The 26,660-nt window shown below is 49.0% G+C and overlaps 1 protein-coding gene across 3 annotated transcripts in view; it reads left to right on the forward strand.

The window, feature by feature from the left end:
- Positions 1-26,660, forward strand: part of SLC2A9 (solute carrier family 2 member 9) — a 125,630-nt gene that overhangs the window by 22,283 nt on the left and 76,687 nt on the right. The window contains exons 3-6 of one of the 3 annotated variants that reach the window (XM_033105904.1): positions 654-750; positions 5,394-5,492; positions 15,233-15,393; positions 23,371-23,495. In XM_033105904.1, coding sequence (XP_032961795.1) covers positions 688-750; positions 5,394-5,492; positions 15,233-15,393; positions 23,371-23,495 — 448 coding nt within the window. In that variant the 5' untranslated portion in view covers positions 654-687. Of the gene's footprint in view, positions 1-653; positions 751-2,605; positions 2,791-4,402; positions 4,468-5,393; positions 5,493-15,232; positions 15,394-23,370; positions 23,496-26,660 lie in introns of those variants that run through there. The other 2 variants (XM_033105903.1, XM_033105905.1) reach the window with 2 other exon arrangements.

Consider the following 26,660-nt stretch of genomic DNA (forward strand, 5'->3'; position numbering starts at 1 on the left):
ACAAAGTTAGGAAACTATAGAAAAATAAGAGGAACATTGGCTAAAAGACCACAGCCAAGTGGTTGTTCTGCTGTTTTGCTGTTTCTAGGCAGTCTGTTTTCCATGCACATAAATACGTGCTCTGTCCTGTGCTTATCGTGTCTGCAGCCCGTGTCCTGCAGCGTCACAGCCTGTGCTGGGACAGGCCACTCACCTTCTGTATGCCCCATGCGCAGTCTGTACTTTCTTGTTAAATTGTCTTTTCCTAGAATGTAAGCTCCATGAGAGCAAGCCAAGTTCTGTCTTACTCAAGGTTGTATCCCCATAACCTAGATATCAGGGGCTCAAAGAATATTTGGTGAATAAATAATTGAATGTATAAATACTTTGATTTAAATTTAAATGAAAAAAACACATGGATACAGTTTAAGTACATATATTGCTTGAATGTGATTCTATTAATAAGTACATCTATTTTTATTGTTGACCACTGTATATTCTGTTTTATACCTTCCTCTTTTTGTCAAGTAAGACTATATCATGAGCATTTTTGCATTACATTAAATGTTTTTTACCGTAAGGTTTTAAGGGCTATGTGTGTTTTCATCAGATCAACGTTACCCATCTGTGATAGCAAATGTCTAATGGCTTCTTCTCTTTTCCTTATTTCTCAGGAAAAAGTCCAGTCCCAAATCTGAACAAGCAACCATGAAACTCAGTGAAAAGGACCCAGCAGATAACAAAGAAAGTGATGTGGTGAAAAAGAAATTGGTCAGTCCTGGTTTCCTTACCTCCTCTCTCTTGTATGAGTGTCCTGGTGACTCTGGGGCAGTCCTTCCTTAAGGTGAGGTCAGGCCGAGAAGAGAGAGCAGAGGTTGGAAGCAGAGGCGGGAAGGAGCCGTGGGAATCGTAACGCGTACTCAGTGAGGACAGGCCACCGATGGATTGCACTTCAGTTGATCATACCGTCTGCTGGTGACCTTCTGAGTTTGGGGGGTGTGTGGTGTGTCTCCATTCCAGAGGCCATTTCTCAACAAGGGGATATTGAATTTGAAAGTGACATGTCATGATCCTTAAGGATATGCCCAAACCCATCCCCCAGCTCCACCAGAAGGCTCAGTTCATCTGCCCCCTCCTCCAGGAAGTCCGTAACACTTAGAAAGCCTCTTTCCCTCACTGGGACTCCGTGGGCCCTCTCTGTAAACCAGATGCCAAAACCAACAGCCACACAGCACAGGCTCTGTGCTGGACCTTTACACGGGCTCTCGTTCGGCTCTCTCGGCCACACCAGACTCAGGGCATCTCCACCCACATTTTATAGGTGAGGAATTGAGGCTCAGAGAAGCCACTTGCCCAAGGCCATGTAGCTAGTTCAAGGTGGAGCTGGCCTCCAACCTTGACCCGCTCTCCTTGTCTTTTGTGATGGGTGTGGAAGCCAACAGGACTCAGAAGAGAATATGTCCATATTGGTAATACACCTTTATTTAGCAGGACAAAGATCAACACAAGTGCATTTGCCAAACTGCCCGAGAAGTGTGAAATTCGCAGGTTCAGCATCATTATCCCCACCTCACAGGTGTGAAAGGGGAGGTCCAGGGAGGACAAGCCACCGCCTCAGCTCATGCAGGGACATGGCAGAGTCATGTTAAACAGACCTTTCCTCCAGGTGAACACCGATGTTTTTCCTCGGTGCTCACATCCGGTTGAGTCAAGGCTGCACTGTCCAGGCCTTCGGTGTGATGGGGCCGGCCTTCTCCTCCACCGCCCCTCGCACACTTTAGGCCCCGCCCACACGCAACTATTTCACTTCCCCAGTAGCCCAGGACGACCGTGCCTGCAGGCCCTGCCTCAGTGTCCTCCCACCCCACTCTGCCCTTCTCTACCTGCATACTCTGCAGGCTTAGTCATCCAGCAGCCAACTCTTCCAGAAAGTCTTTCGTGATCCAACCCCAGGTTGGCTCAGTGCCTTCTCCGGGTTTTCCCAGGGAATCCTTAGCTATTGGATGTCATGTTGCAACCGAGAGTTTCCATGTCAGAATCCTGCTTTGGACCATAGGTCTGCGAAAGGGAATGGGATGGCTGGCTGAAAATCAATTCGGGAAAGAGCCGGTTCTCCCAGTTTCCTGCATGATTAATATGCAGAATGGTCTTTGCACTGAGGGCGTCATGTTTTGCACTTGTAAACATGGTGGCTAGAGAAGCCAAGCGACTTGCCTCAGGACACAGTACAAAAAGCAGTGGCTGGCAGTGTATTACATGTATGCTAATTGAAAACATCAAAAGGAAAAAAAACGAGCAGCGGAGTCAGGGTCGGAGCCCTCCCAGGCTTCTACTGCAAAGGCAGTGAACTTTTCCATCAGTCCCAGACCTTAAAGCGACACGCCCTGGGTTTATGCCAGTCACTCCCTTCCCTGCAGCTGCTGGCCTTGTTAAGAGGGAAAGTAAAAAGTTTCCAAAAGAAGAATCCATACCCTGGAGTGACTCCAGCTCCTGAGGAGACATGTTTCCCATCTAGGATGTTCCAGTTGCTGTTAGGACTTGGGAGCGAGGGAAATAAAAACGTTGCCCATTTCCTGTTCAGACAAGAGAAAATTGCCACACTTCCTGTGCTGGCGCCCCGCCCCCTTCCGTGGACTCTGCCTCTTCACTCACGGAGATGCCTTGGCAGAGCTGGGGCCCTGAGACGTCTCGGAAACAAGCATGGACTCCCAGGAGCTCAGCTCAGCTCACTTCATACAGGGCCCCAGCTCTCCAGGGCCCCCCAGTGGAGCCTGCCCGGGGAGCAGGACACCGGGTGGGAGGAAAAAACAGGTAAACAGGGAAACTGGCCTCTCTGCTCCCCATGGAGGGCTTGGAGTCCCACTGTGGGTGGCCGGCCACAGGACTTTGGTCAGGGAGGCCTGCCTTTGCGTCCTGGTGTCCTGGTCCCTGTGACTTTGGCCGTGGGGCTCCCACATTCCAGCTGTGGTTTCCTGGGGCGGACAGCACCTTCTAGCAGTGTGGCTATGCTCATGTAATGAGACCACGCTGGGTGGTGTCCCTTCCCTGCCTCCACAGCAGTCACCCTCAGCCCCTGAGACCGTTGGTTAGAGGGGGTGGGCACAGGCAGGCCACGCGGGGGCAGGGAGTCTGGAAGATTGATGAGGTGGGGAGTAAGGGGGGCCCAGGGGATCAGGAGAGGTGACATCTGATCTGAGACCCAGAAGATGAGTTTCAGGACAACGGGATGGGAAATGGGCGTTTTGTCCAAAATGTGATTCTGTTTTGTCAGTGAGTCCCATTCAGTTCAAGCTGCTCTGATTGCAGAAAAATGCAGTTGTCCCTCGGTGTCCATGTTGGATTTGTTTCAGGACCCTCCCCCCCACCTCCCACCCCTGCAAATAGCAAAGTCCATGGATACTCAAGTCCCTTATATTAAAGGGCATAGTGTTTACATATGACTTACATAATCCTCCTATGTATTTTAAATCATCTTTAGGTTACCTGTAATACCTAATACAGTGCAAATGCTACGGAAGTAGTTGTTATACGGTATTGTTTAGGGAATAATGACAAGAGAAAAAGTCTGTACGTGTTCAGCACAGACGAACTGTCCATCGTAGGCCTAACACATAGCACACGTCAGCAACTACGTAACTTTTGTTTCCGAATGTTTTCGATCTGTGGTGGAATCCATACGAGTGAAACCCGTGGGTTTGGAGGGCTAACTGGATTCCCTGGCCTATAAACCCTCCCTCTTGTCTTGCTGGACCATGCAGTCACCAGCTCCCTGTCTGCAGCAGGCTCAGTGCCTATAGAAGCAGAGAGCAAGAAGCAAGACCTCCACCCTTAAAAGTACGACCCCCGCCCACTGTGCAGCCTCTGCTGCTGACCCTCACGGGCACCCGACTCAGGACAGGTGAGAGACCCTTACCTGCTGTACCTCCTTTCTTCTGCATAATATCCTAGGAAGTGTGTTCAATATCCCCATTTACAGAGGAGGACGCTGAGTCACAGGACGGCGACGTGACTGGTCTAAGTCTACACGGCAGTGAGAGGCAAAGGGGTCGGGGTTCAGGTGGAGGAGAATCCAGAGATCAGTGTGAACAGCAGGAGGTGGAGCTTTCAGGGAGCCGACCTTGTTAATGGCTCTCAGATCTGTCGTCTCCAGAAGGGACGATTTCAGGTGGATGTAGCCACCCAGGCCAGGCCAGGAGAGACCCGGGCATGTCACTCGGGCAGCGGCCATGCTGTATGGCTGGGAGTGCAGAGAGGAAACAAAGAGTAAACACCCTTTCTGAACGCTTGCTGCATGCACACAGCACTCTGCAGGGCCTTGTCCAGCAACACGTTGACCCCTCAACCATCTATGCAGCCAATGCTGTTGTTTGGGTTCCATTTTACAGCTGGGCAAGCTGAGCCCCAGAAAGATCAAGAAACTTGCTCAGGTCCCACAGTCGAGGGGAGGACATGTCTGGCGTGGAGCGTATGCCAGAGGCGGCTACCCAGGTAGGCAGAACAGGGGATTGGCTATTGGGGTCCTGTTGCCTTCCAAAGAGTATTTGACTGACAGTTCCCTGAGCTGTGGACCTCATCTGTCCTGTTTACTGTGTCCCCAGAGCTTTGTCAGGGCCGGGCACCTAGGACACACACACACACACACACACACACACACACACACGTTGAATGATGGCAGAGAAACTGCCTTCCAAGAGCACCTGGGTCCCCTCCAACCGCTGAGCGGCCCATATGCCCCTGGCCAGCCAAGGATGGCAGCCTCTCCTGCCTCCAGCTCCTGCCAGCGGGCCAGCCTTTACCAAGGGGCCCAGATGATTCTGCTGCATGGTTCTGCTGTGGCTGTGGCAATCCTTGCATAGGGCCACAGGGCAGGATTACATGGAGGCAGATGCCTGCATCCCCGGCCCAAGTTCTGTAATTCTGTCTGCAGGGCCTTGTTCCAAGGTGGTCATACTGGCTTGTGGATTGACCACTCTGCCTGGAGCAGGGCGTGCATAGGTGTGTGTCTGTGTGGCCGTCAGGAGCCTCCGGGAGCCCTAGACTCTGCTCCCAGATGAAGAGGCAGTGTGGTGCAGCAGTGTGGAGGATGACGTGGGGGGTGGAGCCAGACCACCTGGCTCCAGACCACCTGGCTCCAGTCCCCATCCCGGACAGGGAGAGCTCTGTGCCTGTTTCATCACCTATAACACCGGGAAAATAATACTGATCTCTGGATCCCACGAAATAATAACCAGAAAGTGCTTAGCACAATGCCAGGCTCATGGCTCTTCATAAGTGCCAACTGCTACTGCTGGCAACTTAGTCTGGCCTTTGCTTTTTGCTCCTACAGTATGTGGGTCGAAACTGGCCCAATTCAGCGAAAATAGCAGTGTGTCGTCGAGTGCCAAGGTCTGACGTGCTGTCCTCTCCTTTCCCAGAACTGGTCCTGCTCGCTCATCGTGGCCTCTCTCGTGGGAGCTTTGGGTTCCTCCTTCCTGTACGGGTACAACCTCTCGGTGGTGAACGCCCCCACTCCGGTGAGTGGCCCGCGGCCGCGCGATGCGTCCGGTAGGGGGCACTGCGGAGACGCGGAAAAGTGGGTGCTACCGTGGTGCTGGGTGGTACCGATCCTGCAGGTTCTGAGCCAGACTCTTGCTGAAAACTGGGGATGGGGAGTATAGACAGAAAGAGACCAGCCCCTGCCTTCGAGTGGGAGGTGGGAGATACAGGAACAGACTATGATAAGGATAGGCGGGTCAGTTCCTTGAGGCTGGACGTGGGTGTCCTGGGAGAGTGGAGGGAGAGGTGGGGACTACGGAGGTCCCAGGGGCAGATCTTGAGGGTCTTATTCCGGGGCAAGGAGGTGGCACGGTGTCTGAGGAGCCACGGGGAGCCTTAGGCATAGAAACCTTTTCCTGACCAATTCTCTTTGTACTCATAGATTTTCATCAGAGCCAGAGGTCACTTGAGAATCTGGTAGTTAAGATCCATAGTTGGCTTTTGTTTTCTCTGGGATTGAGTCGTTAATGCAGTTCTCCCAGAGCCCTCTAACACTGCCCAGCTGGTCTGCAGTTCTCACCTGCCTAGGCTGTTAGGTTTAGGTGTTGCTACCTGCTAGAGGTGCTGGCTTCTGCTGGACCCACCTCCACCCTGGGGTAGAGTGGATGGGGTGGGGGTGGGGTGAGGGAAGACTTCCTACAGGAGGTGATGGAAACCTGTGTCTTGACCATAGAGCGAAGGCACAGAAGCCGAGCTATGAAACATTTGCAGAAATGCAGAGATGATGGGTGTGGGGCACAGGATGTGTTCTGGACGCAGAGGACAGGAGCTGAAGAGGTAGGCAGGAGCCAGGCTGTGGACATCTCTGGGGTTCCCTGCTTTTCAGGCTTTTCCCTGCTTGGAGGCCCAGCATCCCCTCCAGGGAGGCTGGACGTGGGTCTCAGAGGCGTCCCAGAAGCCATGGATGTGCAGAGGTGCCTCAGGGATCCAGACCCCATTAACTCCTCCATTTGAGGGCTCTCTGTAAGTTCCTTTGAAAACCTGATTCCGATGCTATAAACAGTTTGAAACCCAGGGGGTCAGGATGGTTTCTCCAAACACTTGCAGCTATCACGGCTTTGATTTTGTCGTTATGGTGTCATCCCAAGGTAGAAATCTGATTTGTCTCTATTTGTCTTTAAAAGGGGATTGGGAATTTGCACTCCTGCTTCATCTTGAAAGTTCATTAGAAACTCCAGCAGAAAGTGGAGGACCTTTGCACTCATGGCTTGAGGGGCAGACAGGCAAAACTTGAACCTGGAATAAAATGATATGGGTGGAAAAATAATGATTCAAGCAATGACTGTGGGAACACGAGCAAGGGACAATTCTGTCATTGTTTCCAAAAAAATTTAATTAACAAACTTTTTTTAGAGCAGTTTTAGGTTCACAGCAAAACTGACCAGGAAGTACAGAGATTTCCCATAGACCCCTTGGTCCCCCCGACACATACACACAGCCTCCCCCACTGTCAACTTCCCCACCAGAATGGCACACTTGTTAAAATCGATCAACCTGCCTTGACACATCAAAGTCTATAGTTAACTTTATGGTTCCTGCTTGGTGTTGTTACATTGAATGGGTTTTGACAAATGTATAATGACACGTACTCACCGTTGTGGTATCTTACAAAATAGATTTTTTTTTTTCACTTCTAAGGCTTTGTCTAAATCTACTTTTTCCCAAAGATTGTTCATATATGCTGTCTTACATCCTTTTTAGGCTTAATATTTATATTGTAAGCATTTTTCCATGTTACTGAAAATTCTCCATCCCCAGGATTTCTAGGAGCTGTGTATTGCTGTGTCGTGTGGATATCCTATCTTTCTCATGGGACCGGTTAGGTTGTTCTCAACTTTTCTCTAGTGTAACATACTGCTGCCTTGTTTAAATTGGGGCCTATGGTTTGATTGGGTTTGGTTTGAATCAGAGCTGGCAGAGCTGCCGGCTCACAGGAGGAAGGGGGTCTTTCTAGGCCTGGGGTGTTGGTGTCTGGGCGATCCACCCCTGTGGATGCCACCCACAGGGGTCTGTGGGTGCCACCCCTGTCTGTTCCAGCCCCTGGGTTCCCCAGCATATTGGAGCTGGGGAGCCTGCATCTTTGATTCAGAATTTCATTTCTTCATTTTCTAAAGTTCTGGGAAAAATGCCTTTGCTGAACGTAATGGGGCAAGGAACAAGGTGCCTTCGGGGCTGGCTAAGGTATGCTTAGAGGGGTGGGGGCAATGGTGGCCGCAGTCAGACACAGGGAACAGGGTCGCCCAGCCTAGCCCACCTGGAGGGAGTACGCGGGAGTGGCACTGCTGGTGTGAACAAACTCAGACAAATAAAACTAGAACATCCTTTTTCTGACCCACAGAAGAAAGACACTGAGTTTTATTGAGCACCTACTACATGCTGACATCATGCTAGGGACTACACATCCTCATCATGCTAGGGACCACACACCCTTCCAGCAGCCTCATCTGCAAGCTAATGGCATTACTCCTGTTCTACAAATAAGTCGTTTCAGAACGCTGGAAACCATCACCCTGAACGTGGGTTGGATGAGATGCCGTTTGAAAGCCCCTGTTGCCTCAAGGCTGATTTTTTTTTTTTTAAGATTTTATTGGGGGAGGGGAACAGGACTTTATTGGGGAACAGTGTGTACTTCCAGAACTTTTTTTCCAAGTCAAGTTGTTGTCCTTTCAGTCTTAGTTGTGGAGGGCGCAGCTCAGCTCCAGGTTCAGTTGCTGTTGCTAGTTGCAGGGGGTGCAGCCCACCATCCCTTGCGGGACTCGAGTAATCGAACTGTCAACCTTGTGGTTGAGAGCCCGTGCTCCAACCAACTGAGCCATCTGGGAGGCAGCTCAGCTCAAGGTGCCATGTTCAATCTTACTTGCAGGGCCGGAGCCCACCATCCCTTGCGGGACTAGAGGAATTGAACCAGCAAACTTGTGGTTGAGAGCCCATTGGCCCATGTGGGAATCGAACCAGCAGCTTTCGGAGTTAGGAGCACGGAGCTCCAACCGCCTGAGCCACCGGGCCGGCCCATAAAGGCTGATTTTGAGCAGCCACAAGTAATTTGAACAGTAATGAAAATACTCGTCCTTTGTATTCCAGCCAATCAGAGGCCATGCAAGGAGTGGGAAATGTTATCTCAGGGTGAATAGCAGGTCTGCAGAACTGTGCTGTCCCCCTGTAAATACAGCGATGCAATCTCTCAGAAGAATGTTCCAGCAGGAGAGAGGCTCAGGATTAATTTTTTTTTTTAATAAGAAGGATATTTGGGAGTACACACTTCTCTCTGCTCCTGCCTGAGGCCAAATAGGAAATGAAACTTTCTTTCTTCATGTTCTATATAATTAAACCCAAGCGTCGGACCAGCCCCCCTCAGGGCAAAGGTGGTGGAGGGAGCAACCCAGAAAGCTCTGACAGTCTTACTCTCCTGACTGTCCCTGGCAATTGAGGCATCCTCTTTCCTGGTGTTTAGTTTTCATGCTAAAAGACCGCCGTGGGAGCCAGGTGTTCTCAGGTGTCTAGAAGTCTAGAGGTTTCTTTCCCACCTAGGTAGCTAAAGATCCCCGGGGAACCACACAGTGGGGGGAACATAAAGCACCACCAACGTGCAAACTGGGTATGAAGTGAAGTCAGAATGGGAGCTGGACAGATTCCTGAGGACCTGGGAGGGGTCCCCGAGACCACCCCACGTGCGATGACTCACTGGGAGGGCTCACAGGACTATGGACATAGGCATAGTCGGGACTGTGATTTATTACAGTAAAAGGATGCGAAGCGAAATCGGCAAAGGGAAGAGGCACCTGGGGCAAAGGTCACAGGAAACCAGGAGCAGCCTTCCGGAATCCTCTCCCAGCGGAGGCAAGCAGGACACACTTGATTTCCCCAGCAATGAGCTGTGACAACGCCCGTGAAGTGTCCACCAGGGAAGCTCCTCAGAGACTCGGAGTTCAGGGTTTTTATTAGGGGCGCATCACATAGGCACCCCGTGCTTGGCAGGCACACACTTCCCGTCCGTTGCAGAAGGAAAGCGGTGTTCAGCAGACACCATGGTGTTTGCACCGTTCAGGCGCCGTGAGCCGCTCTTACAGGTTCTGGCAGTGGTGGGAACCCGCCGATGCCCGATGCCCGATGCCCGATGCCCGATGCCCGATGCCCGAAGCAGGCCAGGGCCAACCTTGCAAGCAGGCCTTTCAGAGGAGAGCAGCCTCAGGCCAGATGTGTTAACTGTTTCTGCACAGGAGGCCTTCGCTCTGCCACTCAGGTGACATGAGGTGGCACTTGCTGGGTTTGTGGAATTTTGTCCTTGCGTGGTCTTTCCTTCAAAGAGTGTGGTCTGGTGGCAGGCGCATGGGTAAAGACTTCTGGACTCTTCCCCTGGCTGTGCCGATGTGGTCGGTGGGGCACTGTCCTTACAAATCCCTCAGGTGTGATGCCATGCTCTCACGCAGTGGTGGGTGTGCTCTGGCCCGTCCACACAGTGTTCTGTTTAGGTGTATTTTTAAAGCACCCCGAGAATAATTTTAGATGGATTCATGGCAGACTCTGTGTGACTCAGGAGGGAACATGAATGTCATAAAACAGGCCACGAGGTGATTTACCTCCCATTGTCTGACAATTTCCTGTCATCATCTGGAGGTGTGCTAAGCCAGTCTTCCTGGCTGCAAATTGCATAGTTCAATGTGTTGCCAGAAGCTCAGCCCCTGAGTTACTGTCTGGGGAGATAGCGGTAAATCATTCATGGATTTATAGGTCTGAGAAATAAACACGTCTAGGACCCTTATTTTGCAGACATAGAGATACTGGTGTCAATCCCACTGCCAGCCACCCCAACTTCTGAGTCTTACTGTGGGCTCCTTGTGGACGCGGTACTGTGCTTTCTATCCTCGCATTAAATCCTCAGTAACGCCTTGAGGAGGGAGAGGATTTCACAGATGAGGCACGGAGAGGTTAAGTAACTTACTCAGGCTCACCCAGCAGAGCAGTGGTAGAGCTGAGAGCTGACTCAAGTGGATCCCAGGGCCCTTAACCGTGGATAACCCTGCCCTCAGACTTGCTGGAGGTCACAGAAGGACTCAGTGGTACAAGCAAGTCTTGCACCCAAGGCTCTCGACTCTTTGCTCAGTCTCCGTTCCTTTAACCAGGTAGCCTCTTATTTGTTTCTTTGCAATTTGGGCTCTAGTCAGCACTAGTCATAATATAAATGCTCCCTGATAAATTCATTATAAAATTCCATGAGACTCATCATCTCTCACCAATTGCACGAGCCTCCTGACTGGTCCGCGTGTCTCCAGTCTAAACTTTCTGAAATGGCCTCCACACTGCACCCACAATGTCCTAAAATGCAAATCAGAACTCTTGATTCCATAGTCAAATTCTCCAATCACCGCCCCCGCCCCCCGCCTCCCACCAGTACCCCCGGGATGTAGTGTGCACTCCTTAGGCTGGCTTTCCAGGTCAGTTATGACCAGCCTCCAACACCACTGAATCGTCATGGTTCCTCTGTGTCAGCATATGGCTGCCGGCTTCTCTGCCTTTGAGAATTCTGACTACTGCTGTCCAACCTGAGCCCACCCCACCTGCCCTTCTTGCTTACCTGATCCGGGTTTCCACAGCCCTTCTCAACTTCCTGCTGCGACAGCACTTTTCACTCCATGTTATAATTGCATGTTTACCCTGATGTTGTCTCTACTAGATATCAAGCTTCTTGAAGGCACGGGCTGTAGAACTTGTATCTGGAAGGCAGGATGGGAACCTGGGCCCCTGAGGGTAAGGAGGCTGGTATGCAGAGCCAGGTAGAAAGACACAAGAATGGGTCCTTTGGAAGTAGGCCCAATGGAAAAGTAAAAGATGGAGTCCATGAATGAGACGGCCCAAAGCACACCTCGAGTTGAGCTAGCACAGGAGCCTTAACGCTATAGCAGGTCAACTAACGTCATTTCATTCAGCGTCATTTCGTTATAACATTGATGAGATGCTGTAGAAACTTAACTCTTGTTTAGATCAATTAGCCTGTGGTCAAATTGGTTTCCTTACGTGTCGTTCAGCTAAAGTGGCAGAACCTATTGATGAAGCTAAATGAGGATGTCATGTATAAAAAAGATGCAGGGGTCACCTATTTTTATTATTATATGGTGCCCAACCGCAGCAGAAACTCAATTTGAAACACAAACACTCACTGAAGCACCTGTTCTGTACTACGCAGTACCAGTCAGTGTCCACAAATGTCAAACTCAGTGAACATCCGTGCAAATATTACCCGAATAACCTCCATTGCCTGGCTTCTGCTATCACCTACCTAAGCCTCCAGCTGCCTTTTCTCTAGGCCTTTGCTGGATTCCCACTTGTAGAAGACAGACATTTAATCGCTAAAGGCATCATTTTGGAACCGGCTTTCGGGCAACATTCAAGAATGTGATCCCTCCGGGGGCACAGGTGAGGCTACTCCACTGTCTGCAGAGATCCCCACAGCAACGCCCAGCAGTGACTGACATGGAAGCTGCCCCTTTTCCCCACAGGCTCCTGAATGCCTGGAAAGAACAGGCATTTCCTTCCAAACAGCATCCTTTTATTTCCTGCACATGAAGTCCAGGAAACTGGTCACCGCTGCCAGTGTGGTAATAAGAGGCTCCAGAGTAGGGCTCAGCAGGGCTCCTGGCAAGGCTGCTGCAGATGTGTGAACGGGTGTGGGATTGCTCTAGCGACCAGGTCACCTCCGTGAGTGGCCTTCGATGTGTAACCGAGTCCAAGCTTGTACCGCTTATCACACGGCAGCCAATGAGTCGAGGGACAAGGTGATGGGGCCAGGAAAGTGACTGCATTCAGAAAGCCAGCAATGTGAGAAGATGGCAGAGTAGCGTCCTGAAGAACCACCTTCGAGTACAGAATTCAGCCTTCTTTTATGTCAAGGGAACGGGGAAATGGGAAGGCTCGCTGACCGGAGATAGCTGGGCGCCAGCAAGGTCCAAGGAAGATTGCTTTGTTCCGAAGCAATACAGACTTCTCTCACCTCCTCAGGCACTTTCTGATAAGGGGCCGTTTGGAAAACTCAAGGAGCAAGCAGAGTTCCTGTAACGATTAGCACGTCTACACGCAAGACCAAGCAGAAGCTATTAACCAAGAGGCTGTGGGAGCAAAGCAGTCTTGAGCAAGATGGAGCCAGAGAGGCCGAGCATTTCACCCCGTTCCACATGCTTGGGGGTCTCCTGCTTATTGGGCGGCAGGAGGGGTGTCTGTGAAGTCCTGGGTACTCATCCCTTACCCCTGCTTCTCTGAAGGGTCTCGACCCTGTAAATACTTGCCATTGCCCTTGGGACCTCCTGTACCCCCACCTTCCAGTGGCCCCTGCATCCCTTTGGCTTAGCAATTACACACGATTTCTCCTGCTAAACTCTGTGCGCCTTGACGGCTGTTGACTTTGCATTCACCAGGGCCTGACCGAGTGTCTCGCCCATAACAAAGCCTTAACTGAGACTTTAAACCAATAGACGTACCATTGTACTTAGCCGCTTAACTTTCGTACCGTAATTGTGCAATTAAGAGTCCACTCGTGGATCGTGTGTCCGGGCTCTGAAGCCAGGCAGCTCTCCCACCTCCAACACACATCAGCCAGGTGACTGTGGCAAGTTACGTGGCTCCTGGTTCCTCCTCTATCAATGAAGGTTTCCACCGCTAGCGTTGCCGTGAAGATAAAATGGGATCATTTACATGGTTTGGCAGAGTTTCAGTAGTTGTAAACGACAACAACTTTGTCAGAGTGAAGCTAAAAAAGAAGTTGAAGAAATAGTGAGCAGCTCGTAGGTCAGTGAGAGGGCTGGCCAGCCAGGTGCAGGAGCTCTGCAGCCTAGGATAGCAGCCAGAGCAGGCCAGGAGCTGGGCCTGTGGGGTTCCCTGCAGCCACCCCCGCCATCTGCTACACCTGGCAGAGGGCCCTCAGCTCCTGCTGGGGCCACTGCTGCCCCCAAACCCGGTCCTGCCAGGGAGCTCCTTCTGCTGCCCTACCATTGTCGGCCACATTTCTTAGCCTCAGGTGCCTCAGGTGCAGTCCAGGCCTCTGATTGGCTGAGCCTTACTCACATGTTCATGTCATAGCTGCAGGGGATGCTGGGAGAGCTGGTGTCTGATATTTTCAACCTCTGTAGTGATGAGTGGGCTGTTTTCCACACGGCTCATCTGGCAGGAAGTCCTCCCAAATGGGCAGAGGGCTTCTGACACTGTAGCCAAAAGGATGACAGAAGCTCACTGGAGCACATGAACCCTAAGGGCCACTGTTCACGTCCGGCCTCTGACAGAGAGCACAGTCCCCGCTCTGAGGCTGCACAGAGCACCTTGGTGACGCAGAGACTGACTGTTGTGGTTTATGGTGGCCCCGGTGAGTGGATGGTTATGTGCAATGTTACCATGCACATTGGCGTAGATGTGTCCAGGGCAGGTGGGAAAGAGTTTTTTTAGAGGAATTTCCTAGAAATGGATTTTATGGGTGATAGGTTAGGGGCATCTTCAACTTTATGAGGTGATGCCAAACCGTTTTTCAAGAAAGCCGGACAAATGAAACTCCCACCGTAAGTGCAGGAGAGTACACACTGCTGACAGGTCACTGCTTGGTCTTACCAGACTTGTGACCAGACTTGGGGGTGGAAGTGTGAGCTCTACCCAAGTCCTGGGCACCGTTCCCACTCTTGTCTGACCCTCCCAACAGCCCTGAGACGTCAGTGTCATCATTCCCCTTTTGCAGATGAGGAAACCAAGATTCACCTAAGTCACATCATTAGCAAGTCACAATGCTGGGGTTCAAGCCCAGATCTGTGCCAACCTGAACCTATGAGTTTTCCACAAGGTCACGTGCAGGCTGTGGAGAGCTCTGTGGGCCCCTCCTGGGTAGCAGTGGGTAACTCTGAGCGTCTCGGAGATGGAACCCTCTCGGAGAGGAGAGTGCCGTGACCTCAGTCTTTGGTTCCCAGTGGAGTCACCTGGTCCCCAGCCCAAACCCACTGCCTCAGAATCGCCAGTGATGGACGTCTGTGAAGGGAGGGGGAAGTGGTTTCTCACTGCGGCTTTGATCGGCATTTCCCTGTTGACGGGTGACACTGAACATCAAGTCGTTAGCTTACTGGCCACTGAATGGTTTTTGGAGTCTCTTCAAGTCTTTTGCTCATTTTCGACGGGGTGGTTTGTCTTCTCACTGACTTGTTAGAGTTCTTTATACATTGTGGCTATCTGTCCTTTGTAATATGGGTGGTACAAACATGCCGTCTCAATCTGTGGCGTATCTTGTCGTTTGTAGCTGCTGAAGAACAGAACAGTGTAATTTTGATCAAATCCAAGTAAGCATTTTGTTTTTGTTTTATGCTTAGTGTGTGTGTGTGTGTCTTGTTAGTTTTGCGCCCCCCGTGGCAGAGATTTTCTCTGATGGGAGGTACGTGCATTTTTAACACATTTCCTAGGTGATTCTGCACCAGAATCGGAGAAGCCCGGGTGTAACGGTCACTCTAGGTTTGGAGGCAGATCTGATTTTGACTCCCAGGTTTGCCACGTCCTGAGCAAGTCACATTGTCGCTCAGAGCCTCAGTTTCTCTGCAAAAAGAGGTAAAAATAGGGTTTGACGAAGTAAAGCTCAAATAGAACTTAGCAAAGCCCTAGCGTGAAAAATGTATTCTGTAAGAGCTGTTTTATCTGTATACCGGCTGGCTTCAAGCAGCAGGATGGGACAGAAAAAATAACATGGGTCCTTCTTTGTTTTCAGTACATCAAGGCCTTTTACAATGAGACGTGGGAAAGAAAGCATGGACATCCAATCGACCCGAACACTCTGACTCTTCTGTGGTCGGTGACCGTGTCCATATTCGCCATCGGTGGACTCGTGGGGACGTTATTGGTGAAGCTGATTGGCAAGTTTCTTGGGAGGTCAGTGGGGGCTGTCTTTGTTTGGGTATCCCCTTCGTAATGTTAATGATACGTCCGTGTCGTAGTCAGGATTCCAACAGGCAACTGGAGAGATTTTTACGTCAGAAGGGGAAGGGGTAGGAATAGGGCACCAGAGGCCAAGGAGAAGTGAAGCCACGGACAACAGGCTGACGAGCAGGAGCCGAGGGACTGGGCTATGTCAGCACTCTGCCGTCCCAACAGGGAGGGAGCTGGGAAGAAATACCCTGGCTTCTGTCTCCTCCCCCCTCCCACTCTGCTACTGGTACCTCTCATTGGTCAAAGCCAAGTGGAAGCTAGAAAAACCAGGAGCCTTATGATGCAGACCAGGAGGACCCGGTCCCAGACAGAGCAGGGTTGGAGGGAGGAGATGGAGCTGGGTGTAGGAGCAAGTGGAAAACAGCCAAGACAGTGTCTTAGAGCTTGTCCCATCTAAGAACACACAGCTCTGTTTTCAAAGCATCAGGTGCTTAGACAGTCTCTCATTATATGACTGGATGACGATTTATTGAACCAGTTCCCTTTAGATAAACATTCAGGGTATTTTATATCTTTTACCTTACAAATACGGGTTGTAAGTTGAATATTAAAACTTCATGTTGAGATTTCCCATCCCGGCCCTCTCCAGTCAGATCCACTTTACCTCGTGAGCTTCATTTCCTCACTAATTTTTGTCATAAAGGCTTCTCTCAGATCGGATCGATTTATCAATACATCCCCCAAATGTTTTATTTGCATCCTTGCTCATAACTTCATGGGAGATATGAAGGTGTTACTGGAAAAAGTAGAGTCTCTGGAGCATTCATGTCTGAACTTGAATCATGAGTCTTCCACTTACTAGCTGTGTGCCCTTGGCCAAGTCATTTACTATATTTGAACCTCAGTTTCTTTATCTGTAAAAAATGGAGATAATTGTTCCTACTTTGTAGGGAATGTTATAAGTGCTGGAGAAGATAATGGAGGGAGAATGGCAGGAGCTCAATAAATAAAAGCTATTATTATTTACCATGTTATTTGCTATCATCCTCATCGTCACCTTGACAACCATACATAGTAGGTGCTCAACAAATCTCCATATTGCATTGACCTGAGTTGGAGAGGAGATTCCTCAAACCCCAAGGAATCACTCCAGATCTTGGGGCTATAGAAACACTGTCAGGAAAGGTGCCACCCATTCTTTTACACCCAGCCTCACATACCCAACAAGGACATTAGAGCACATTAGAACTACACGGGTTCAGAGCAGGCTTTCCAGAGCCTGGGGCAGGAAGCCATCCTGAAAACATCTACAAGGTGCTCCGAAGGTCTTCTGCCCCAATGCGGCCTTCGTGACATTTTCCCTGTCCCCAAAGCCACTTCCAGGGCAGTAACTAATGGGAACTTGGTAGAAGAGAAGTATGACTGTTGCATAGGGAAAGCGCCATTTTCCAAGTTTCCAGCCACTCACACACACTCTCTTGTTTAATTCTTTCTACTCTGTGGGTCTGTAGAAGGGGCATGGAAGTCGGCACCTGAGCTCAGGATGGAACCCACACATGACAGCCACAGGACCATAGTCTTTCCTTGGTGCCAAGCAGATCTTAATTAGGGTCCTGCTGGCAAGGGTACTATGACATCCATGCCTGTGGGACAACAGGTAAGTAGCTGGCTGGCCCCCACATTGGCACCCCTGGCCAAGGTCCCTTAGGCACTGTGCTGAGCCTTTGGCTCCAGCCAGACTCTGACCCCAGTTCTCCTGCCTATCCCAGTTAGATGGTCACCCCTGTCCCCAGGCTCCATGGCCTGTGACATATACCTTGTGTCTGGCTGTGGGCGCTTTTACCCCAAGGCTGCCCCATAAGAAGGCTCTGAACCCAAGCAGATGGCACAGGGAAAGGAACACTGGAATTAGTATCCAGATGCGTGGCCCAGCAAGTCCTGACTCCCCAACTTGCCAGGTGTGTGACGTGGGACGTTGCCACCTCACCTCTCAGCCAGCACGCTTCCCACCTCTACAATGAAGGCAATGAACATGGCTTTGCAACCCTCAACAGCATGACAGCAACAAAAGCAAAAGGAAAGCAAAACAGGAAACCTATTTGAGAAATACTAACTTTCTAAGTGAAGGAGAAAGGATGTCGAGAGATTAGATCAAAGGGTATTGGTTGTTATGCCCCAAGCAGCTGCTAATTCCTTTTTTCATCATTCCGGGAGTAAAGGTTGAATTGGGATGAAGTCTCAGCTTGAGTAGTAAGTCCATTGGGAGGAAAAGGAGCAGTAATGGAAGGTGGCTACCATTTATTCACCTCCTGCTACATACCTGTGCTTGACATGTCGCATGTCATTTATTTCTTACAGCTAGCTATAGTCCCTGTTCAACAAGTGATTAGTCTGGGGCCCTGAGAGGCCCAGCAATGTGCCCAGGGTAACAAAGAGTGCAGTTGACCTGAAATTCAGATCTGGGTCTCTTTGACCTCCAGCCTGCATTTTATTACATCGTGACGATTGCAATGGCTTCTTGATGCATTATTCCTCTCCCATGGGGGCTGTTGGGGAGGAAGAGGAGGCTGAGCTCAGCGAGCAAGGCTGGGTCAGGGCCAATGGAAGGGGCTTGAATGTGTGAGCGGGAAAGAAGTTCAGCTGGAGCTGGGTGGCACGGGCGTCAGGTGGGCGTGGTCACCGGCGGGTGGGGCCCTGGGATGGGCGTGGTCACCGGCGGGTGGGGCCCTGGGGCCCATCGTGGCTCCGGCACACTGAACTTGTCTGTGGTTTGGGAGAGGGATGAGAACAGGGGAGCACGAAGGGCCAGAACTGTCTCTGGATCTGAGCCATCCCACTGTCTGTCCTCAGAGATGCAGGTTCAGAGACAATGGTGTGGTAGAAGGAGGATCAGAAGAATTTTTGTGTGAGTTTCCTTATCAGATGGGAGCTACAATAGCATGTTAATGCGATGTTCCAGCAGAGAGGGAAAAATGATAGGAGAAAGAGGTGAAACTTGTTGAAGCGATATCCTTGAACAGGCGAGGGGGGTGGGGACTAGTAGGTCACTGGAGGGACTGGCCTCAGATAGGAGAGGGGCCAGTCTGTCCATAGAAACATGAACGAAGAAGGCGGGCACAGATGCAGGCCGGGCGATACCGGCGGAGGAGACCGGTAAGGGGCTCTTGGATTGCTTCTGCTTTCTAGGTGGAATAGAAAGCAAGGTCATCTGCTGAGAAAGAGGACACGTGGTTTTGAACAGAGAGAAGATGTCTGAAAATAGTCATCTAGGAGAGCAGGACACTGAACAAACCAAGACACTGGGGAATGCTTACGAGGGAGCGCTAAGACCACTCGAGACTGGTGGTCGTGAGTTGCAAGTGAGGCCAGTCAACACAGCTGTGCGTTTTTCTCCCGCCACGCCGAGCTTTGTGGTACGTGTGTGAGGTAGGCCAAGGTCTAACCAGGGTAGGGTTTCGCTAGGCACGGAGAAGGAAGGGGGTTGGGTCAGGGACGTGAGGGTGTGTGAATGTTTAATATAACAGACCTTGGAATTCGAGCAGGATAAGCAGGAATAGACAGACAGGAGGAGGTGACAGACGGTGGGAGCAAGGTACCATCTTGGCTTATAGGCCTTGGCTTGTAGGATAAAGAATCGTTAGAAGGGTAGGTGGTGGGAGCCAGTATCTCCAGACGTTTCCCATTTCCCTAGGCTTAGTGACAAGTCCTTTCTAAATCCACACTGAAATAGTGTCCCCCTGTATGTATCTTCCACCATTCATCCTGGTCCTGTGGATCAAGTGGAAGCGTGACATAGTGCAAGCAGCTTTCACACTTACCTGAGCAGCCTCTTTTCTAGCTTAAATATCCCCAGTCCCTTTGGCCATTTGTCAAGGGACTCCGCTCCTCATCACCTCATCACTCCTCCTTGTATTCAGCCCCTCCTGCTGAGAGCTGATGATCTTCTGGGTTGCACAGGGAAGATTCTATGCCACTGGAGAAGCGCAAAACAATGAATCAGGTGTCTGGGGTGGAGTTCCAAGGGGGCGCTGGCATTCTTCTCTCAGAACTGGCAGGGTGGGGATCCCCCTTATTTCTGTTGCTGTGTTTATGTCGGAGAAAAATGGAAACACAACGATTAAAATCCCCATCTCTGAACCCCAGTGAGTCATCTTTGCAGATTATTTGCGAATAAGGTCTCCATCCTCACAGGGACACTGCCATGCTAGGGGTTATTTTGGGAAGGAATATATTAATATGATGAACTTGCTTCAAGGGTGTGCAGCCCTATTTGTGAATGTTTCAAGCCAGACTTCAATGTGATTTTAACATTCCTCGCGTAGCACAAAACACACCATCGCGTCCAATGCCAGAGCTCAGGCCAGAGCCCTTGGCGGCATCCTTGGCTCCTCTCTTTCTTTCCACCTCTGCCTGGTCCATCTGTAAATCCCATCAGCTCTGTCTTCAAAACACGCCCGGGTCTGAGTTCTCCTCACTCCCTCGACTGCTGTCATCTGGGCCCAAATCACTGTCAGCACTCACCCGATGTTTTGTAAGAGCTTCTTCATTGGTCGCTCTGTTTCCACACGTACCCCAGGCTCAGCACAGAAGACTGAGTGGTCTTGTTAAATCTGAGTCAGCCATACCATTCGTCCCCTTTTTTTTTTTTTTTTTTTTTTTTTTAATTCCCCGCCTTAGACTCTTCCAGTGGCTGCCCAGCTCACTCAGGGTGGAAGCCCCAGTTATCGTGGTGGCATAGAAGACCCTTTATGAGCTTCCCTGCCACGCCCCCTACCTTCCCCTTCTACAGCTTATTCTCTGGCCCTCCACTGCCTGCAGCCACACTGGCCTTGCTGGTGTTCCTGAAATAGCCCACATCTGGCTCTTTGTACCTCTCTGTCGGCATGGCTGCCCTCCAATGCCACGTGGCTCATCCAATCTCCTTTTCCAAGTCTGTGCACAGATGTCTCCTTGTTAGGGAGGCCCTCCCTGTCCACCCTGTGTAAAATTACACTCCCTTCGGCTTTAGCTTTCTCTCAGCATTTATCGCCAGATGCTACATCTGTTTTATTTTTACTTGTGTATTGAGAAGAGCATTTGAGCTGACACTTTGTCACGCGCACGGCAATATGCCAGAACCTAGAATGTTTAGCACCCAATTTCTACTCACGTGTGTATTCAGTGAATAAATGCCAGATGAATGAATGAATGATAAAAAAATAAATGGTGTGAGTAAGTCTGGCAACCACCATTTGGCATTCGTGGTTATGAGAATGTCACATCTCTCATTGAATAGCATGTGACCTGACCAGGTCATAGCTTTCTACATCTGTTTCCTCAGGTAGGATATGGGGTAACAAAATTATCTAACTCACAGAGTGTCCAGTGAGTATAAAGCACTTACAACAATGCATGGCATGTAGTCAGCACAGTGATTGTTAACTATCACCATGGGTTTTATTTTATTTCTCTTTTAATTTCTTGAGGCTCCAGATAAGTTCCAGGTGTCATCCTCAGCACTTTACATCAATCATCTAATTCTCACACCACACACCAGTGAGTGTCAGGGTGGCATGTAATTGAGACTTTAGCAAGACGAGACTCATGCGACGAGCGGAGGGTCTCCAAGGACGAGGGCATGAGTCGGGACCCAGCCTGGCATAGCTGGGGACGGTGGGGGCTCATGAGCATGTAGGCCAGAGTATCAGGTGATGTGGCAAAGGCCATCTCAGGCCGCGGTTTGTAGGCCCTGGCGCGGAGCTTGCTCTATGTGCAGTGGAAAGCCCCTTGAATGTTTTAAGTAAGGAGAAGTGTGCCAGTGTTTGCTTTGAGTCACTCTGGCTGCTCTGTGGATCATGAACTACACAGCAGGGTAAGTGTGGAACGCAAGGCTATTGCAGTTGTACGAGTGTGCGGTGATGGTGGTCTGGACCCCTGCCATACTGTGGGGCAGGTAGTGGAAGACGTGGTTTGACTTGGGATATACTTGGAAGTAGTGTAGATGGGACTCCATGATGGATCGTATATGGGTTGTAAAGAAAATAAGAGATGCAGGTGTCATTCCCAGATTCTTGGCCCCTAAGCCATTACGAATTCTTTACTGGGGATGCCCAGGGTACATTACGCAGGTAGAGGTTTTATTTACACAGCTTGGGAAGACTGGGGAAAGAGGAGTTAGGAATGCATTTGTTGTGGAGGAGTTGGGTTAGTGGTGGGAATTCAGTAGCTCTGCCTTGAACATACTTGGTTCGAGGTGCCTACTAGACACGCACATGAAAATGTACATAAGTCTAAATTTGAGAGGAGTCTGGGCCAGAGACATAGTTGGGAATTGTCATCAATTAAGGTAGTGGGACTGGATGAAATCACCCAGGGAGGGTGTGTGGAGATGAGAATAGGAGAGAAATGAGCGAGAGCTCTGGGACACCCCGAAGCTAAGGGGTCAGGGAGATGCGGACAGACGATCCTAGAGATGAGAAGGTGAGGCTAGAAGGGAGAAAACAGGAGAGGGTAAGATTCCAGATGTCTGGAGAAGATTATGTTTCAAGAAGGAGTGTGTGGTCAGCCGTATCAAATGGTGCTGAAAGGCTGTACCAGGGGACGACAGAGAATTGGCAGCTGCGTTTGTGAAGGTGGGTGTTCTCAATGAGTGTCGGAGGGACGGTTTCCAGGGCGTGGGAGAAATAACTCATCAGAGTGGAGCGAGGACAGAAGGGAAGGTGAGCGGACAATATTCATTAAGGAGTTTCACTCTGAAAGGAAGCTCATACAAGGAACAGTGGCTGCAGAGGGATGAGGACAGAGAGGCAGTACTTAGATGTGTTCGTGTGGGAGTGCTGGAGAGAGAAGGCACGAATTCTTTACTGGGGATGCCCAGGGCACAAAGACCACCAGTGGTACAGCTTTTTGTGTAATTTTTCCAAGGTTCGTGCCTGTCTACACACACAGACACACACACACACTTCTTTACCACACATTTTGTTGCGCATTCCACACAAAGCTCTGTACCTTGCGCTTTGCACTTAACAATGTATCTTGGAGATCGCTCCATAGCAGAATATAGAAAGTTACCTCTGTTTTAATGTTTTCATAATGCGCCACTTGATAGATGTATCATAATTGATTGAGATAGTCCCTTGTTCATGGACACTTGAGTTGTTTCAGTCATTTGCCATTGTAAAAGATGTTGCAATGAGCAGTCTTTGAACCATTATCACAGAGTTGCAAAAATCATTAACTTTGGGAATCCCTAAGAAAGGGGGAAATTTAATGGAAAGTTTGAGATAAATCAGAAATGCTGGAAAGAGCTCTGGCCTGGAGAGATCTAACTCCTAAAAGTAATAATGAAGTCCCCTGTCAAATCCCCAGCTTCTTACACTTTATAAAACAATTTAATACCTGTTCACTCTTTGAGTCTTCAGGGAAAAAAAAATATCCTGCGAGACGCTAAGATGTTTCCCTAGCTCTTTGACTCACTAGTTGTATGACCTCAAACAAGTTTCTCATTTGTCTGTGCCCTGGTTAGCTTCTCTATAAGAGGTTTAACAATATCACCTGCCTTCTAGTGTTGTTTTGAGCAGTAGATGAGCTACTCACGTAGAGTTTATAATGAGGTCTGTCATATAGCAAGAGGTCAATACACGTGAATGATTACGATCATTTTGCAGGTGAGGAAAGGAAAACACAGAGCTGATAAAGTACAAAGTCACGTAGCTCATAAAAGGAAGAGCTGGTGCAGGGACCAGGACCCCAGGCCTCCAAACGCATCATGCTTCTCAACCATGAGGTCTTAGGGATGTGTTCCTAAAACAGCGGTGCACAGAGCAGTTAATCGTAATGGTAATCCATGCCAGTGAGGAACCTAGAGGGAGGACGTACCTTGTTCAGGATCTCACAGCCAGAGGCAGCAGTGGGCGCCAGTGGGGACCCTGCCCTGGGATGGACAGGCTAATGACAGCAGCACGGTCAGGCCCGCTCATCAAAGCCCTCCTTTTCTTCTAGGAAGTACACTTTGCTGGTCAACAACGGGTTTGCGATTTCCGCTGCGTTGCTGATGGCCTGTTCTCTCCCAGCAGGAGCCTTGGAAATGCTCATTGTGGGCCGCTTCATCATGGGTGTGGATGGAGGTGAGACTCAGCAAGGGGGGTGGGGCAGCCACCTATTCTCAGGGGCTGCTGTTATTTTACATATGAGGACACGCGCTCAGAGACGTGTGTGCCACAGTAAAGCGCTCAAGGGTGAGGGCGATGGCTTCAGACTGCCTGGGTTCTGCCACTTTCCTAGGTTGATTTCATTACCTTGTCTGTATCCATTAGGTTTTGCTGCATAAGAATGAAAAAACAACCCAAGACATACTGGCTTAAAGCAATGAGCATTCCCCTGAGCTTGCAATTCCGTGGGTTGGCTGGGCAGTTCTGAGCTGGGCCAGCCCTGCTGAGTCCTGTGGGGCTCTCGCGCATGTCCGTGGTCGGCCGCAGGCCAGTCAGCGGCTAGGTGACTTCACATGGTCTCGCTCCTGTGTTTGGTTGTTGGCAGGTGGGTTGGTGTCAGGGGGTCCCAGCTCATCTCTGATCTCTGTGGTCTCTCAGCCTCTGATAGGGTGGCCTGGGCTTCTTCACGTAGACTTCTCAGGGTTCCAGTGAGTGACAAGAGGGGCAAGTCCCATCGAACAAGCTCTTGGAAAGTCTCTGCTTGCAACACCTTTGCTAATGTCTCATTGACCAAAGCACGTCCGTGGCCAGCTGTAGTCAGTGTCAGAGGGCTCTAACTACCCAACGATGTGGACCCGGGGACCGTGAACATATTGGGGCCATCCCAACAGTCTGCCTCACTATCTTAGCGTCTTTCTCTCATCTCACAAAGGGACTTAATCATAAGCCTTCACTTGTTGGGGTAGATCAGTAAAAACTAACTGATATCCTATGTGAGGAAAACACTGAGAACATTCCAGGCACTTAGCAATGCCAAGAATGGCAGTGGTATCATTGCTGTTCTTATTGTTGCTAGTTCTATTTTCAGTGAACAAGGTACTGATCCAGGATTTGGACTGAGATGGTCTGGTTTCAAAGACCTTACCTGCTTAGAAAAAAGGGTGGAGAGATTCAAGTATATAACCTTGAAAGTCCTTCCCTAATAGAGGCCAGTGAGTCTCTCTTTCTGGCAGCTTTATAGCTTATCCACTTAGCCTCTTTCCTGTTGTTTTGACTGTCTAGCTATTCTGGGGGAGGTGACACTTATTACCCATAACTCGTTGCTCTCTGAATTTCCTTAATTAAAAATAAGCTGAATTCAAAGAGAGATGTCATTTTTACAAAACTACCTATTCAAGACGGATGTCTTTTAGACCCTTGTTCCTATGAGCTTTTCAAAAAGAGACAGAAAAAGAAATAAGAACAAGGAGTGGAGAGAAAAAGCGAATTCCTTCTGACTTCTGGGATGTGGCCTAATGGAGTTGGGCCAAGCTTCACGTCATTGGTTCTCACAAACCCCCTCAAAGAAGAGACAGGAATTGGAGGGTGTCTGAGGTGAGGCAGTTGGTCAGAAGGAAAGGAAAATTGCTGATCACAAGAGGAATCCATTGTCCTGCTCGAAATAAATAATTTAACACCAAATGATAAGCCTCGGGCATTTTCAGAAGGCTGTGCCACTCAGACTGGGTTCTTCTGGGGTATTTGGAGCTATTGTAGAAGCATCAGACACCTTCATGAAATGTCCTTTTTCTAGAAGGCTTGGAGAAAAAAATAAACACCTTATTTTTCCATTGAAACAAATGTGATGCAGTCTGTTGCTGGAGGCAAAACCCCATGCACCATTGTAAAGTCAAAATAGAGGATTGCAAGGGTGTTTTGTGTTCGTGGAAGACTGAGTGGGACGTGTCCCCATCACAGCCTTCCCAGCGCGGCCACACGGCCAGAGGTGCAAGTTCACATCTGCTGCATTAGATGGTCTCCAGGGGACAAGCCATGCGTATAAGTAACCCGGGGGACAAAAAGAAATCACAATGGAAATTTTAAAACAGTTTCAATTAAATGATAATGAAAATACTACATAATACATACCAGAATTTGTAGGATACAACTAAGGTCGTGCTTAGACTAAAATTTATAACCTCAAATGCATGTAGTCTAAAATAGGAAAGGCTGAAAGTCAATGATCTAAGTAAGCTTCTAGCTCGAGAAGTTAGAAAAGGAATTTTTATCAGAGAGTATCAGCAAAGCCTAGTGGATTCGAGAAAAGATTAATAAAGTTGATAAACCCCTTTAAGACTGTTTATAAAAAGAAAGAGAAGGAATTAGTAACTAATGTTAGGAATTAAATGGATATTCTGAAGCATTCGAAAGATAAGAATGTATCATGAACATATTTATGCAATATATTTGAAAATTTTAGGTGAAATGTACAAATGTCTAGAAAGAAAAAAACTTACCAATAGTGACATAAGAAAAATTAGAATATCTGAATGTTCCTAGTCTATTGAGTAAGTTGAACATATAATTTAAAATCTTTAAACAAAGAAAATTCAAGGCCCATATGGCTTCTTTAAGAAAGAATAGTACCAACACCACAGGAACATTTCCAGAGGGGCTACTTCCCGACTCATAAGATAAGCATGTCCTTGATATCATATCTTAATAAGAACTTGACAAGAAAGGAAAATTACAGGCCAATATCATTAAGTAACATAGGTATAAAAATCCTATATGACAAATTAGCAAGCAATTGGTTGGAAAAAAATAAACATAACATAAAACATAACAAGATACATCAGGACCCCTTTGGGTTATTCCAGCAGCGGAAATTGGCTTAACATTTGAAAAACTGATCAAGGTACTTTACCATTATTTACAGAATACATTTTAAGAAAAGAAATCATATTGTTTTGATATATGCAGAAAAGTCATTTGATACTATTCAATATGCATTTATATGGTAAGAAAAAAAATTCTTTTTTAAACAACTCTTAGCCAGTTGGGAATAGCAGGAAATTTCCTTAAACTGGTGAAGATTATCTTCAAAAACATTATACTCAATACTAAGATAGTAACGGGCTTTTCTGTGAGTTCAGGAGCAGGACGAGATGCACGCTTCTCACCATTCGGAGTCAATATAGTCCTAGAGGTCCCAGCCGATGCAATAAGGCAAACAAAAAATTTTAACGTAAGATTATAAAGATTGGAAAAGAGGAACTAACGCTGTCATCTTTCACAGATGACATGAAGGTATAAAACACCTAAAAGAATCTATAAATAAACTTCAGAATGAATAAATGAATTTGGCTAGCAGGGTCTCTG

Source organism: Rhinolophus ferrumequinum, chromosome 5, assembly GCF_004115265.2.
Source record: "Rhinolophus ferrumequinum isolate MPI-CBG mRhiFer1 chromosome 5, mRhiFer1_v1.p, whole genome shotgun sequence".
Lineage (NCBI taxonomy): Eukaryota > Metazoa > Chordata > Mammalia > Chiroptera > Rhinolophidae > Rhinolophus > Rhinolophus ferrumequinum.